At 39.7% G+C, this 16,309-nt stretch overlaps 1 protein-coding gene across 8 annotated transcripts in view; it reads left to right on the top strand.

Moving 5' to 3' along the window:
- The window catches only part of MLIP (muscular LMNA interacting protein), a 112,097-nt gene that overhangs the window by 31,829 nt on the left and 63,959 nt on the right, over positions 1–16,309 (top strand). For 7 of the 8 annotated variants that reach the window (XM_054195302.1, XM_054195300.1, XM_054195305.1 and 4 more), the window contains one exon: positions 14,632–14,790. In XM_054195302.1, coding sequence (XP_054051277.1) covers positions 14,632–14,790 — 159 coding nt within the window. Of the gene's footprint in view, positions 1–5,003; positions 5,394–14,631; positions 14,791–16,309 lie in introns of those variants that run through there. The other variant, XM_054195306.1, reaches the window with a different exon arrangement.

The raw sequence follows: 16,309 nt of genomic DNA, 5'->3' as shown, positions 1-16,309 counted from the left end.
CTAAGTTTGGATGAGAAAAGCAACTTCTGAAGTGTGCCACTTAGGTAATTATGAGGGCTGAAATAAGCTGATCATTTAGAATTTGATCTTTGGATGTGTTATGCCATAATTCTTGTGGGATTGTGCCTTCAATTAGTCTTCATGGAATGAAGTATACTTTTAAGTAGGCAGGTGCAAATGTATCACAGCATGTTTTATTTTTGTTTTTCTGTGATGTCAAAAATTTCATAGAAGCTGGCTCAAAATCTAAATTTTTCCCAGGTAACCATAAAAACTCTAGAGTTTCATGTGATCAAGGCTTAATTTATTTTAATAGGGCAAGTATATAGCCTGCTGACATAGCTATTTGCAAAAGCAAATCCTAAATTCTTGACACTTCACCTGCACCCACGTAGCGTTCTCCTGTCTTTCATTTTACGAACACACACATAGACGCAGATACACACCTTCTACAGAAAGCGTGCCAAAAACTTCTTAATCCTGAATGCTCTAATGAATGTTTGAGGTTCTTTCTTTCTAACAGAAACTCTCTGTATAAGCCTTTTTTGCTGTTGAATTCTGCCAAGAGCAGCTATGGGCCAGTGCAACCTTAAATCTTGCGTTTATTTATCATTAGTAAGAAGCCAAACAAAAATGCCTGCCAATGACTTCAAATCTGTCTGTGACCGTGTGTGTTCCTCAAATGCGTTGTTTTGGAAGAAGAATAAAGGCTGATGACAACCCTTCAGTCCAGGCCCTTCATCTGCAGTCTTTTAGCTTGTTTGTGAACTTCAGGTGTTGCAGCGGCTCTTGTCCGCTCACTGACGAAAGGCAGGCGCCAGCAAGTGCTGCAGAACAAAAGGTGTCCTCTCAAAGTTGCCTGAAGCTCCTTGCTCACTCCTCAAATCCTTTGCCCAAGGCCTAGCTTCAGGATTTTTGTGCTGACTGCTTCCCCAACCCCAGGAGGTCATATCACCATTATAACGTTCAATGTCTGGGCTTGACGTTTCTGGCTAGGAAAAAACATTATCTGAAGGAAAGTTTCAACCTTTGGCAATTTGTTTTCTGATGTTAATGGAGGAAGACATCTTTCAAAGCTTTTGCTGAAAAACGCATCTGAGAAAGACATCTGAACATAGCCTGGTAGCTGGGGCATTCACCAGTGCTGTAGGAAACTTGGGGTAAGTTTCCATCTTGTCCTTCAAAGAGAAGCATATTTTAAAGCAGTTCTGTCTCTCTGTCCTGGTGTTTCCACTAGTCAGTCCATCATGGATTCAAGGAGCCTTCCAGATGAAAAGTCAGTAAAAGCAAATATGTTCTGCTAAAAGATTTTGTTCAAGTAAACTGACTTTTTTATGTGGAAGAAAATACTTAAATGAGACTTTCCTGGTCCACTTCAGAACTGCAAAGGAGATGAGATTTCCGATGTGCAATGGCAATATTGAGTCAGTTGAGGCAATACTATGTGCAACAAACACAGCATTTGGCTTCTTCTACTGAAATTAAAGGCAACCTTTTAAATGAAAGAAATTTTACCAGCTATTAGTATATTCGGTAATTTCCTACATGGATCTTTTCTGGGAAGCAGAGGAAAAATAAGTACTTGGTACAAGAGGGCTTTTTAGTCACTTCCAAAAATAACTTGTTTAATTTCCTTAACTTTCAAACTCTGTGCCAATTTCTGGCTAGTTAACGAACAAGACTTAATAGGCAGGACAGATGCAAAATCAAAGACTGGGGCTGAGAGACATGTACTGCATGAGGTAACTATTCTTTTTTGGTAAAATGCATGTCATTTATTACGCTTCTTTTAAGAGAACTGATCCTGTGGGCACATCTGCCTTGTGCTTTTCTTGAGTGCCTGAGCTCTCCCATTGACATCTAGTCTCTGCTGTAATCAAAACCTCAGCTGGATAACATTGGCAAGGCTGAGCTCCCAATCACTTTTTTTTCCTGAGGAAACAACCGTAGTCAGTAGGAACATAAAATCTAACACCATGAAAAAGACATAATTTGACAGAAATAGCACAGTAATGCCCTTTTCTTAAAAGCTAAGTTAAGACAATTTTAAAATGACTTGAAGCTTTAGTACGAGGTGTGCATAAATACAATTACATTGGATTGACAATGCTTTGCCGTTAAGATGGTTTTAATGCATGACTTATGGTTTTAGGGTTTTTAAAATTTTAATTTTTTATTTTTTAGTTTGAGGCTGGATATACTTCTGTATTACGTAAACCTGGGAAGCTGTTAAGAAGACACTGAATATGAAGCTTTCAGATTGCATGATGCCTTGTGCATACAGATGCGAGAGCTTTATTAAAAATGCTTGTGATTTCTTAATATTGTTCACAGGAATTATGTAATCTCTGGGATAAAGAATCCTAGCAAGAGGCCTTTGCTGCAACACAAGGAGTTTTATTAAGTCCAAACCTGTTTGTTAACTGTAAATCTTCTAACTTGTGAAAAACACTGTGTGAAAAAGTAATACATGAGTTATAGGGTCTTTCCTGTGCAATTTAAATGAAGGATACATATTTGATGTCTGGTTTAATGATCCCTACTCCTAGAAATTAAAACTTTGACTAATATCTCAAAACAATAAACTGGTAACTGAAACACTTCAAGTTTTTTAACTTTTATGTTAACCTGTATTATTGAATCACACAACCTTAATTTCCACCTGAAACACATTTTTCAGGAGATGGATGAAAAATAGAAAGCAATCTCTGTTGGTAGCAAATTGTGCATATACAGTCTTATTTTTCAGAGTTTTGAAGTTGACTCTAACTCAGAGCTGAGTCTCATTTTTAAATAATGTACATTGTTATAATTGGGAACATGATGATAAATGGTACTGCTCTGTTACTAGTAATGACAGAAATAACGTTTAATTGACATCCAAGACACATTTATTCCCTTTTCAAAGCTAAGACCAAGTTCAGAAATTGCATCCATTTTCTCTCAGTCCTCAGGTAAAATTTGACTTATTTCAAGTAACTCTCAGCAAAGAATGGTCCAAAATGATAAGTCTGAAGTCTTGCAGGAATCTCCTCAATCCAGACATTTTAAAACATTGCAGTAAGCAAGCAACTTGCTTCCTGAATCTGGCAGCTCTGCAGAGTCATCTGCCACGAAGGCAAAAGGAGCAAAGGTCTCTTTGAAAGGCTACAGAATTTTGGAATCTAAAACTTATAGTTGGAAGCAGAGGATATGTTTCTTTAGCTAATAAAAAACATAGAACAAGATAAACTTAACTTTACAACACTTAACACAATCGAAATGCTAAACTGCTGGACAGGTGGAGAGAAAGAATACATCCCATGCGGCATACATTAGTTATGTAATTTAATGCACAACTTGAGGGTAACCAGTTCTCCCTGGTCATGAAGCTAGTATAAGGGTCGATATGGAATATACTGGAGTTACTGTCAGGATTACCCTTGGTTGTACTGAGTTTATTTTGGGCTATTATAGGAAATATGAGCTTTGAAATATTTTAAAGTGATAAAAATGTTCATAAAATCTCTGAAATTGTAGTTCTGGCAATAAACTAACTCAATTGCGCCTTTAATCTAAAGCTAGAATTATTAAATCCATGCCTTCCTCCAATTGCTTTCCATGAAGATGCAACATGAAAGTACAGATACGTAGGAATCAAGTTCGGAATCTACATTCTTAGTTGCCACATGCAAAGGTGTTTTATATTGCACTGTCACCTGTATTCTTATACTGGGAACTTCTGGAGGAAGTCTTGGTAGGAAGTAAATGACAACACGCAGGTTTTTGTTCATTAAAATTAAGTCACCTGTCCTTTTTATAATAGCGTGATCCTTTTGGTTAGTTCATAGTATCTATAGAGATAGTGTTATTTATGCATTTTCAGCTGAAAGTCTAAAGTATTCTTTATAAAATTGACAGGGTTTTGCTTAAATTTGGAAGGCTGTTCTTTAGAAGCTTGACATTAGCAGCATATTGGTCATGAAGCCAAACGTAAATACAATGTGGTTCCTCACTTTTCTAGAAGTCTGCTTCAGATCTTGTAAGTTCTGCCACGTTGCAAACTGGAAACGGAGAGGAGAGTGACTGAGAGAAACCTATGTAATAGGTGATTAGTAAGGACAAGGTACAAAAGGAAAGAAAGAATCACTGGTCAGTAGGTGTTTTAAATGACATTGAAATATAAGACCAAGAGCATAATGCCAGAAAAAAATGAAAACCTGATTTTGAAAGTAAACATCATTTATATCTCTGTTCTGGCAAGAAGATGAGTTGCAGGGCAGAACCAGAACTTGACTTAGGTAAAGATGGCCATCTCAATGGGATAGTCCTAGTTATGAAGCGCTGCCTGGGTGGACTCAAATGGGAGCTTTGATAGATGCCGTATGTTCACGCCTAGGTACAGAAACCAGAGAGGTGAGAGTTGTTCTAAGTTAAGGCTGGCATGTGCTAACTATGTGTGTTACCTTCACCAAAACTTGTCAAATAATGTCACGTGGATGTAGGATATCTGGGAATATATGGCAAAGAAGTTGCAGTTGCCCACGGACCGTCAGAATATTTTAGAATAGACAAGGTTATAGGCACTTACTCAGGGCTGCACTGGAAGCCTAAGGCAAAGTATAGATTTCAGTTTATAGGCTGCCCTGATTTGTTAGCTAAAGAAATTATGCTTGCTCTTGGTACAAAATGTACAGTCTGCTGTGGAAAATCTACTCCTATTCTTTCTCCTACACTCTAAAACATCTGAGGAATGGTACATGACTGTGTTTAGCCGAATGATTATGCCAGAGTGCAAAACTCAAAATGTTTTTTTTTTTATGAGACAAAGTCTAGTTTGTAAAATGACAATTCTTCACACATACGCTTTTGTTGGAAAAAATAAAAACAAAATGACTTAATTGGAGCAAGTGTAGCTATTCTTCCAAATAGATAAAGTCATATGAAAATGACCCTGGCCCTGTTAAACATGCAGTGCTCTTGACATCAGGGAAAGCTCAAGTTAAATGTTTAAAGACGGTTGCTTTTTAATGATTAGCACAGAGAAGAAAACGAGATCCTACGTTTATCACCCTGCCCTCCTATGAACGTGCAGAAGAAGCCGACAGCCCTCCAGCTTTACCTTTTTGTTTGTTAGTAGCCGAGTGCCAGAATAATTACCCTTTGTAGCCAGCATTCTTCTGGGCCCACACAGACCTACTCAGAAAATAGCTCATTAAAAAGACCTCTGAAAATCCTTGCTGAGAAATGGAAAAAATGTCCTATACTTCAGTTTTATTGCACACATTTCTTCACCGCTTTTTAATGTTCATTTTTTATTTATCTCCGGACCGTGCTCTACATGCTACAGACAGCAGCCTGGGGAAGGAGGGATCTGAATTATCAGCCCACTGAGTTTTATTAGCAGAGGATAGGTAAGAATGCTTGTAGACGGGCTTGTATTGATTATTTGTTAAATCACTTGCGCATACGACTGTGAAGGGTAGGGCGGCTCCTGATGGGAAGCCTATTGCTGATTATACAGGATGAAATAATCCATGTCTTAATGATTAAAATAACATCTGCCTTTTCCTATGGTTGGTTAAAAAGCTGAAAATTTTGCATGTGATATTTCCAAAATACTCTGTGTATCCCTAACGTACTATCCATGAGAACTTCTCTTCCTTATGGAAAGGAGCTGTGGGATCTGGTCTAGCTGGTATTATAAGACTTTCACTGCTGTCTGCTGGAATGGTAGCAAAAAAAAAGGACAGCAAATAAACCAGAAGTCTTCAGTGTGGTCATAGGAGAGTGGATAAAGACGAAGGTTTTAATTTGCACTTCATGAAATCTATGAAAACATCTGGGGGTTTTTTGTTGTTTGGTTTTTTTTTTTAAAATACCTCCTTTTCTGACTGATCAAAAACCTGATAAATACAGACGCCGGATAGCTTTTTGGATCTTGAAAATGATATTTGAGAGTATGTCATGATCAAGTAGTGAGAGAACTCTAAAACGTGAAAGATGTGCTGTTATCTGTCATTGATATGTGGGTGCCAGGTGCATAGATTTTGAAAATTTAAGCTATACAGCTCTATGTGTTTCTTTATGTGCTTTGGATCCCTACTTTAAAAATATATCTCCTTAGCCAGACAAATGCCCAGGCACAGTAGCAGTTTGGGAAAGGAGGTATCAATTGAAAATTTCATGCTTCAGAGATTTAAAAGAAATAAACCCTGAAGTTTTATAATAATAATGGAAGAGTCCGAACGCAAGAGACAGCTTGATAGAATCTGTGCTGCCAAGAGCAAATCACATCAACTTTTTCTTTCCCCCTGTCAGATCAATTATTTTAAAATTAAAAGTTACTTTCCAATTAAACCAAACTTGGTCAAAATGTTTTAACACTCAAACCCCCTTACGTTTTACAGTTTTCAAAAATGAAAATATCTTTCAAAAACTAACCTGTAAAAGCCATCAAAAAATTAAATGTACTTTTAACAGCGTTTAGCTGAGAACAGACAGAAGTAATAAAAGAGGGAAATGAGAGTAAAAGGAAACTTTTAGGCAACCAGAAACAGTCAAAATGAATGAGGAGACAGGTGCCTGGAGAGCATATGTGTGCAGTACCTATAGGATGCATGTGAGTAGCAGCATCTCCCTGCTTTTTGGTGTTTCAGTGGGAGCAGGTGGAGCTGGTTGGTTTTACCCAGGGGCAGCAGGTAATGACAGGGGCCGTTAACCTGGGCCAGAGAGAACGGGCATGTTCCAGTCACTCAGAGGTAGCTGAAGTCTCTGGGTGGGAAGAGACCTCCCAGTGTTTGAAACGATCTTGTACTCTCTGCTGAAAAGAGGTGGTTTTCTTTGCTGTAAGTGCTGGAAGTGAGAATGAATTTGAGCCTGAACCTGTGGTCCTTCAGGTTTGAGGAGAATTTTTTTTTAGAGTAAATACTACAATATCAGGTGACCGTGGTAGAAAGGGCCACAGTTGTTCATTTCTTGCTGTCAGACTTGGATGACAGGAGTGATCACATTCTGTGTTGAAGTGTTTTGGGTAGAGTGATACCTGGGGAAACACAGAGAGCCTGCCAGTGCTGTTGCATACACCGGAATACTGCTGAAGTGCTCTTGCTAACGGCAGGTTCGCAGGGAAGCGCTGAGAGCCCCGACATCCTGCACATCCTCATTAGAGTGCATGAGGGATTTCACACGCAACTGTCATTATGGAGCTGTTAAAAGCATAACTCACCTGCTAAAGTGAGGCTGTGCCAGTCCTCCTTCCATCGTGTGTAAGCAAAACAGGAAGACATTTCTTCAAAAATGAGCAGAAAAGTTGCACAAGTGGGAAATGCTCAATCGCATCTGCTGCATCCAAATCACTACCAAGCTTCATGAGGTAGCTCAAGAGAAACACGCATAGAGATGCAAAAATGTGTAGTTAATCTAATTGAAGTATTAGCAATCTAATCACAGAGTTATAATGTTGTTAATTCCCTTTTTCCTGACAGGGGGTCAAGTTGGAAGAGGCCCTCATCACAACCAATATTTATCAGAACGCTTTTTATTAGCCAAGCTATTATCATTAATAGAACGAGGCTGTTCTTATTAACAGCGGAAAACTATTCACACGGTGCATTTAGTTACTCACACGGGTCTCTCGTACACTCATGCTCTAACTCATAGCTACCCTGTCGAGCCTTAGCTGGGAGGTCAACCCTTTGTGCAGAAGCAGAAGGTTCTACTGCTATGCCTTTGGCTTCTAGGTGAATGGTCGGAAAGTTAAGTTAGAGGCCTCTTGTTTCATTGTTTGTAGGTATAATCCCACGGCCTTTGTCCATGTATAGCAGCTACGGCCTTCTTAGATGGGGGTCAACTTGTGTACTGTGGATGCTCGTGTGTCCTGGTGGCCTCAGGTAGATTGGGCTGACTCTTGGTATTCTGAATTTGTCATTTTTTGTGTATTCAACTGGACCACTAATCTCCTGAGTTTATCAGTTTAGCAAAAACTTTCATGCACTATCTCTCATACTCACCCTCTCTTCAATATACTCTTTTCTTTTAGCCCCTCCTCACTGTACTGTTCACACAAATGCATTCAAATTCACACGTACATCCAGCTTATATGATGATTACTAGTCCAACTACAGTGATATTCACGCTTAAAGTCCAAATGGTCCAATTATTACAGCTCATTCTCAAGAATTATACAGTTAAAACTGACCTAGACAAACTTTCTCCTTTCTACCACTTCTTTTTTCCTATGCATTGTTATGGAAGCTGCCAGCATCTCCAGTTATTTGCAGGGATATCTACGATGGTGGTGGTGGGTCTTACTGCCCCTGCACTTTTAGCCCGGTTGAAGTTATTTTTCTATGTTTGCTAACAGTTCACTTGTTCTTTCTTCATTGGCCAGCAAATTTGATGTCATATCCAAATTCTATGATGCTTGATATGTTTTCCGTATGTTGGATACTAGTTCTTTGCTTCCTCTGTTACCCATAATATTAGCATACAAGGTTGCATTCCTGTAGTGAGTAATAACAGGATTATTAATGATTTGTGCTTGCAGCCCTAAGGCACCTATCCAATATTTACACTTCCCAGGCTTCTGCTATTATCTTGTGCTTGTACTTTTGGAGGCACCTGTTAAAACCCCCTGGTTTTCTTGAACAGCCTTCAAGCTATGGTTTCCTGATAACATGACATATGTTTTATCAGCACATACATATCCTTTTTCTGGAGTCACTCAATCGTTAGTTCACTGTACAAAAGTAACGGTCCATTAGAAGACACATGCAGGGATATGTATAGGCAGAGATGTGACGCTGGGCACCACCTGTTCCCAAAATATATTGCTTGCCACAATATCACCATTGTGTTACTAAACTTGCCTTGCAACGCATCTTTGAAAGGAGAACTGCTGAGGTGCTCACCTCTGGTGGCAGCACCATGTGGGCTTGATCCTCCTGCGGTGGCGAGGGCAGGACTGGCGGCGCTCAGTGGTGCGGTGGGGAAACCTCAGCAGGTGTGAACCTCAGCTCGGTGGGGAGGGAGCTGGTCTGGCTGAAATCCCTCTGGCCTTCGACCACTCCAGCATCTCCAGAAACCAAAGGGCAAATGGCTGAAGCGCCCTGCTGTAAGATGGAAGTTCCTTGCTAGCATCACCCCACAAGACTGATCTCTCAGCTCTGACAGATGTAAGCAGGGATTTATTTCTATTCTCAGTGCTTGATTTGAAAATTACACCTGCTTACTGATAGCTGCAGCTTTTGGGAAAAGAAAATGAGGGGAATTATGTCATACCCGTTAATGAGACTGCGCACCAACACGGCTGTGAGGATGACAGCAGCATTCTGGCACTCTCTTGCAGGGCTGAAATTGCAAGAAATTTTTACAGGAAAAAGAATAAATGCAGATTAATTTTCCGTTTCTCACTGAATAGTTGAGATGGAGTTGTTCAAAAAAGGACTGGAAAACTGGGATCCCTTGTGCCTCGCTGCTGTTATACTAATGTGACTAAGCAGTCTGCAGCCTTTTTGTTGGGCAGAAGTGTCATGACATTGTATAAGCATACATCATGCCTATCAGTGTGCGTGAATGCCGCTGTGTCTGGATACTCTACATACGAACTTGTAAGTCCCATGGCCTTGTAAGGACCTAAGTGTAGGTGCAGATATTTGTACGTATCTACAGGCACTGGACTTACTCTGAAGTCTCCCATTTCCCAGGGAATCTTCTGGCCACTAATGTATTGGAAAAGCAGTCTGTGTGCATGCTAGACAGCACAAATTGTTTGGTTTGTTTTTTTTTTTTTTAATTTTCTTTTGCAATCAGCCTTCAAACTTTTTAGTCTACTTTTGCCAGTCCTTGACCACCTTCTATGCAAGACCAGATGGCAAGCCTGGCCATACCACGAAAAAAAAACCAAACTGTGCAAAATCAGAAGAAATATTTCTGGTTCATTTCTGATCGATCCACGCAGTAAAATGAAGGCTGGGCAGGAAATGGTTGTTACCTGCTGAGGGAGCAGCTGGAGGCAGTCTGGGTGTAGGATTGCCTAGATAGAGGTTTGTGTGTGGGTGATGGACTAGAGCAGCTTGGGATGTTACAACAGAGGTTGTTTTTAGCTTGGAAGATGTTGCTTCCTAGGAGGTTTCGGAGACTGGAGCAAATAGGGGCTTTAAGGGTGTCAATGGACCTAAAATATTATTTAGAGACCCAGGTCACCTTAGGGTCTGATGTTATATGAGCATTTAGTCAAACTGCATTTAATTAAATCAATTAAATGTAACAGGCAAGGTATTTTACTCCCCCTTTGCAAAGGAGGAAATTAAAGGTTACCTTTACTTAATTTTCACCATGCTTAGCTGCAGATGTGTAGGCTGGTATGACAGAGCAATTACAGTTGTATAAAGTCTGCTGGGCTTAAGAGCTAATTAAAATTATTGTTGAAAAGAAACACTTCAGCTGAATGAGCTCTTGCATTTTGAATAATAGATTACAACTTTATACTATTATTCATTTGCTCTTTCCAGTGCTTTGCACCCTTGATTTTCAAAAGATGTCTGTGCGTGCGTTTTAGCGTGTGCTGCTGTACTGAAAGAAGCAAAAGAGATTTGCTGAAGGTGATATACAACGAGCACATCACAGAGACAGGCGAACGGCTCGGGCAGGCTCCTGGACCACAGCTGTCGGTGGGAATTTTGGCACAAATTTCAGCTGGGCTGTAATTTCACCCTGGACTTTTGGAGCGGATTCCGCTTTTTCCCCTGAAGTTTCGCAGATGTAAAGTTGGTGTTCAGATGATCCGCTGCTGCTGTTTGTAAAAGGTTTTAGATAAGCCAGGGCTCATATTACACAATAATCAGCTAATCCGTATTAGGTTACTGTGATAGCTATAATAAGTGAGGCTACGAAGATAGGCCGAAGACCCCTTCATCTCAGTAACTGATCATTTCATCCACAGTAGACTCGCCTTGTTCTCTGTCTCGAGGAGGAGACAACGTCTCTTCTGTGGTTTGACTTCAGTCTGAACAGAGGAAAGGAGTTTAACGCGAGGTTACCCGGCCCGGGCGGTGTTTTCGGACGGCCCCCCTCCCTGGCTGGGCGAGCGGCATTAGCTGTGCCCTGGCTCTGTGTTAGAGCTATATTTATCTCGCAGGAACCGCGGGCATGTGGATGTGTGCTCTGACCGAAACAGCGCGTCAGCCAACATGCTTCTGTGGCATGATGCACACCCTTGTTATTTGCTATTACTTATGCATATATTTCCTTTTCTGTCCTTTAAACAAACAAATAAACAGCCTCTGAAGGAATTACTTGATATTTCAAGAGTGAGGTTTTCTCAGGGCGTCGCTTTATTAGCGAAATGACTTACATTAGCAAATCAGTGGAAGAAGTGGTAATGTGAAACCAGCATATTCAATTTCACTTTAGCAATCTGTATTCCAGAAGGAAATCCTGGGAAGCAATCACTGACAAGGGGACCTCAATTTAAATTACAAAATAGGCAGTATGCAGAATGCATATAGAGCATGCAAGAGATTTAATAGAAGTGTTCATTTGTCTTCATAAGGTAATCGAGACAATAAAAATGTGCTCTACAAGTAAAGACTGTAGAAGCTGTGGTAATGAAAACAATAATTAATATAATTTAAGTTACTATCCCTGGGGCAGTTGTAAATTGATGGTATTAATTATGTAACAAACCTATTTGTAAATTAATGTCATAGGAAGTCACGGAAGTCATCTAGAATAAGTTTCTCCTTTTGAAGCTATTTGGTTATGTATAATGCAGCAGCCTATAGCCCCTGATGGATATTCGAAGGTTATTTATTTTAAACTCTATAATGTATATTCTTCAAAGAACTAAGTAAACATGAAAGGGTGCAATTAAAAATAATAAATTATTTTATTGTGCATAAAGTTGATTATGTAATATAAACCAGAATTCATTAATATTAACTTGAATAGATGTCGCTTATGGTATTTTTCTGCTACCGTAACTCTATTGATTCAAATAAATTACAGCAGCAGGGAATGTAAGGCATTGAATTCCTTCTCCTGTTACTATTAAGTCTAGAGAAAAGATTATAAACTGCAAGAAAGTTTCATATATGTTTTTTTTAAATATTTGAATTTTAAGGTTATTTTGCTATTATTTACCTCTACAGGTCAGTGGCTTTTATTAAATGTAGTTAAATGCTGAAAATCCATCTTTTTCATTTCTTTCAGTTCTTCAAGGATAGAAACATCAGCCAGAGAGATGTAGTCAATTAAATGAGTATATGAAAAAAGGTGCAAAAATTCTTTGTCTACCTTTAAAAAAAAAAAAGAAAAGTAGGGGATGGTTCCTTCTGCATCACATTGTCCAGTTACGATTTAAATTTAAAAATGTCAAAGTATTTTTACTTGTTTTTTTGAAATCTGTAAAATGAAAACAACCACTTAAAAGATGTTCTTAAACAAGAGTTTCTTCTCTTTTGTTTTCTTCAGTGGCAACATTCGGGTTCTCTGACCACTCTCGTGATATTTGCTCCTTGTCTAGGTTTCCGTGACGCAGCCTAGATTGCATGACCAGTTTCACCTGCTAGAAGCTCCTTTTTCCCACTCACTATGAGCGAACCTAAGTGGAGCGCATCCCTTCACACTGCCTCTCACAGTACCTGACAACTTAAAACTTTCTGCAATGCAGTAATTCTATTTGCTGATTTATACTTTCTAAACTCCAGGAAAAATAAAATACACAAGGGGAATATAAATAAATCCATGCTTTAATGGCATTTTCCACCTGAAAAAATATTCCAGCTCGCTCATCTTTCTTTATATGTGTTTTCCAAACTTAGTTTTAGCTTGTGCAATTTTGATGGTTATTTCCACGATGTGTTTAGGCCAAATACAGCAAGTTTTTCTTCATGTATTCTTGAATTTTTCCACCAAAGCAATAGAATTGCGAGTGCAGGATAAGACACAGTACAGAATTAGGTGCTGGCAAGATGTCCCGTTACTATGAAATGGTCTGGAGCCTCACAACTTGTCTCCAGTACTTAGACGCTGTGAAGAGGCCGGGGGAGGAAGTAGGAGACCACCTTGTCCTTGCAGCCTTGCAGCGCACACCTCTGACTGGGCAGCAAGCCTGCAGCGTAACGTAACCTACTCGTGTGAGTTTATGAATATAAAGGCCCGATTTCAGTACCAAAAAGGGCGTCCGTTTATTCAGATTTCTCGCTTTCAAACATCAAAACACCTCATTATTTCAGAATTAGAGGTGTACACATGGAAATTTATTCTGGGTGTGTCTGAGAATGAAGAGTTCTCCTAAATTGTAGAGAAAACAGCAGTTGGCAATGTTTGTATAAATAACCTGCCTCTGCTTTGCTCAAGCCCTGCAGGAGACAGCTGTCACTGGAAGTAACTGATATTTGCTTAGATTTTTTTTTAAAAACTGGAAGTCTATGCCTGTCGTTTTTAATGTTCCAGCCATGAGAAGACAGAGTCATGTGAATGTGTTCCATAATTCCACTCTGTTCTGTAATTGCTATTTACTTATGGATGCAAATTACAAAGAAGCATAATGAGAGCCATAGCTCTCCAATTTGTTTCACTTTAAATGAGTAAGCCAAAAAAGTCAAAACAATGGTCCTGTTTTTCTCAATGATTCAATACAGTTCAAGGTTCTGCATATTAGAACACATTGAAAACACAATTAACTGCCATAAGCTTTAAATCACATGATGAAACTGGGGGAAATCATAGTTTTGAATCAGAAAGAATCATCACCAATGAGTAGTGTGAAAGTCGGCATATCAGGTTCATCAGTTTGGGCTGTCGTTCCCTCCATCTACCTTGCTAGGGTCTTTGGAATTCCTCTCCCTGACACCTGGCAAAGCAACTGAGAGTTTTACCACAGTGTGGACTTTTTTTTCCTGTCGAGCATCTCCTGTGAAGGGGATGGAAGTGGTGGGAGAGCACTGTCATAAAATTGAATGTTTAGGTGAAATTGCCTTCTCTTAGTCTCTCTTCTCTTCATTGCATTCAGACCCTACATACACAAGCCTAGCCAGAATGCAAGGTGGGGAGGGAGAAATGAGAAGACAGACACAGAATTAGTTGGTGTATGCGGCTGAATGGTCCAAAGAAAATGGGAGAAAATCCTTCACTTGAACCAGAATTCATCCCAGATGTTCAGAATTAGCTGCATTTGCTAAATGTAAACATGTTTTGCTTTCTTTTTGCATAGCAAAGGTTCTTCCAATTTGTTGTAAGTTGTTAAGCACATACTCTAGGGGCTGTATTATGTCCAGATACAGCGGTATAATTGCATTGTTGTTCTACTAAAGTGGAGTTAAACAAAGACAAAAGCAACTTAATTGAATATGGTTTTGTGTTTCTAGTACGGAAAATGGAAAGAATAACAAATTATTGAACAAATTTTCTGCTGTCTGCTGTGTCACATTATTAGAATATGTAGGATGATGATGGGTATAATCAAGGCCATATTCTGTCTGTAAAAGAAGACCTTAATATATAATGACCTGTGAAAAAAAAGCAATGACCAGTATAGTTAATAACAGACTTGTACGTTATGTAGATGAAGTAATTAATGTTATTTCAACTCTGACAAAAATAGTTTTTCTTTGGGCAAAAAAGTTGAACTAATTGTGTGTTTTGTAGGTCACTTCTCAAGAATCTGGAACTAAACCACTGACTTTTACATTTGTACCATCCATTGGAAGACTCCCAACCCATTTTGAGGTTGTAGATGTCTCTAAGTTCCTTGTGACAATTCCAGAGGAGCCAAAGGATCTGAGCAATCAAGAAATTATAAATAAGGTAGATTTTTATTTGCACTTATTTTTCCACTCTTTCAAAAGATACAGAAAATTTTGCCCTGAGCATCACTGGACTGAATGTCTTTCCCTTGAACTGTTTCTTGGCTGTGCTTCATTTTAATTACCAAGCCTATCGGAGATGCAGAATCATTTTGCAAGAGAAGTCTGATATCTCCTCAACAGCCTGTTTTGCTTTTGGCAGAGTTTATATTGGAAGGAAAAAACTTTGCCCATCTCAATACTGTCGTCTGTCATGTAAAAGCTATATTCTTGGCAGATGAGGGGGGATTCCTTCCTGATCTTCATGGGAGCAAGGGTGGTATGTAAGGAGGGTTATCACATGGGAGTCGACCCAGAGTTGGTCACTGGATGCTGGTTTCAGCAAGTGCCAGGGCTGTGGCTTCCAGCAAAGGTGCCAATCCCTTTCACAGCTGTGTAGTAATGCATCAAAGTGAAAGCTTGCTTTTGTGTTTTTGAAACCTTGTCCCCATGATTTCCCATGATGGTGAAGCCAGCAGCACAATGTCCCTGGTTCTCCTGCCTTTAGCCAGCCCATAGTGTTTGTTATTCCTTTCCTGCCTCATAACACTTCAACAGCCTCTTATGTTGTTCCATGCTGCTTGAGAGGAAGCTGGAACCCCCAGATTAATATTAATGCTTATGGTGATTCTGCTCTTGCGTAACAGCACCTTCCCTGGGACATTGCTGGGTTCTTGGTGGTAATAAACCAAATAATAAATAAGCAGTTCACAGTCCTCTGACATGCACACGTTCCAGCATTTTCAGTGGCCTATCTGACTAAAAAAGAGGCTGGTCTGGGCAGAGAGTGGGCATTTTTGAAGAGACATGCACTGGAATATTGTCCTCAGGATGTTTAACTGATGAGTTACATTTCCAGCCGCTCAGTATAGGTTTTGCTGTAAGTAGTGCCCAGGGTAAGGCAGAATCAGGTATTCCTGACCTCTCTCTCCCTGTGGTTCTCTATTGGCAGAGAAAACTTTCCTGGCAGCTGATGCAGGGCTGAGGCCTTCATAGCACTGGTTACTCCCTTGTCTAAAATATCTAGAACCTGAACAATATTTTAAAAAAGCCAACCAACATCAGATAATGAAAATAACACCTCCGAACTCATGCTGTTTTATGGTCCTATATTCTTTTAAAGAACTGAGCTCCAGGGACTGGTGGAGCTGGCAGTGGAAATTTGTCATTACTGTATTCCTCAAGCAGGATTCAAATACGAGCCCCATCTACAGGCTTTCTCTTGCAGTGCACACTGCTGCTCTCCTTTTACCTGATTCCTCCTTCAAGAGAAATAGGATTTTCCACAGCAGTTTCGATACGGAATGATTTGGTGATGTGCGTGTTGTATGCCCAGCTTGCGCTACTCCTGCTCTCATCCAAAGCATGCTTGAGAAGCTACATATTGGACGCGGAAATCACAGAAAATACGAGGAACCGTTGTAGTCTGTGCTGAGAAGCTTGAACATACAGTAAAGCTCTCTGACCTCAGATTCTTTGTC

This window comes from Rissa tridactyla, chromosome 3 (genome assembly GCF_028500815.1).
Source record: "Rissa tridactyla isolate bRisTri1 chromosome 3, bRisTri1.patW.cur.20221130, whole genome shotgun sequence".
NCBI lineage: Eukaryota > Metazoa > Chordata > Aves > Charadriiformes > Laridae > Rissa > Rissa tridactyla.
Note: the sequence above shows the minus strand (reverse complement) of the source record. Positions and strands in the feature narration are given on the sequence as shown.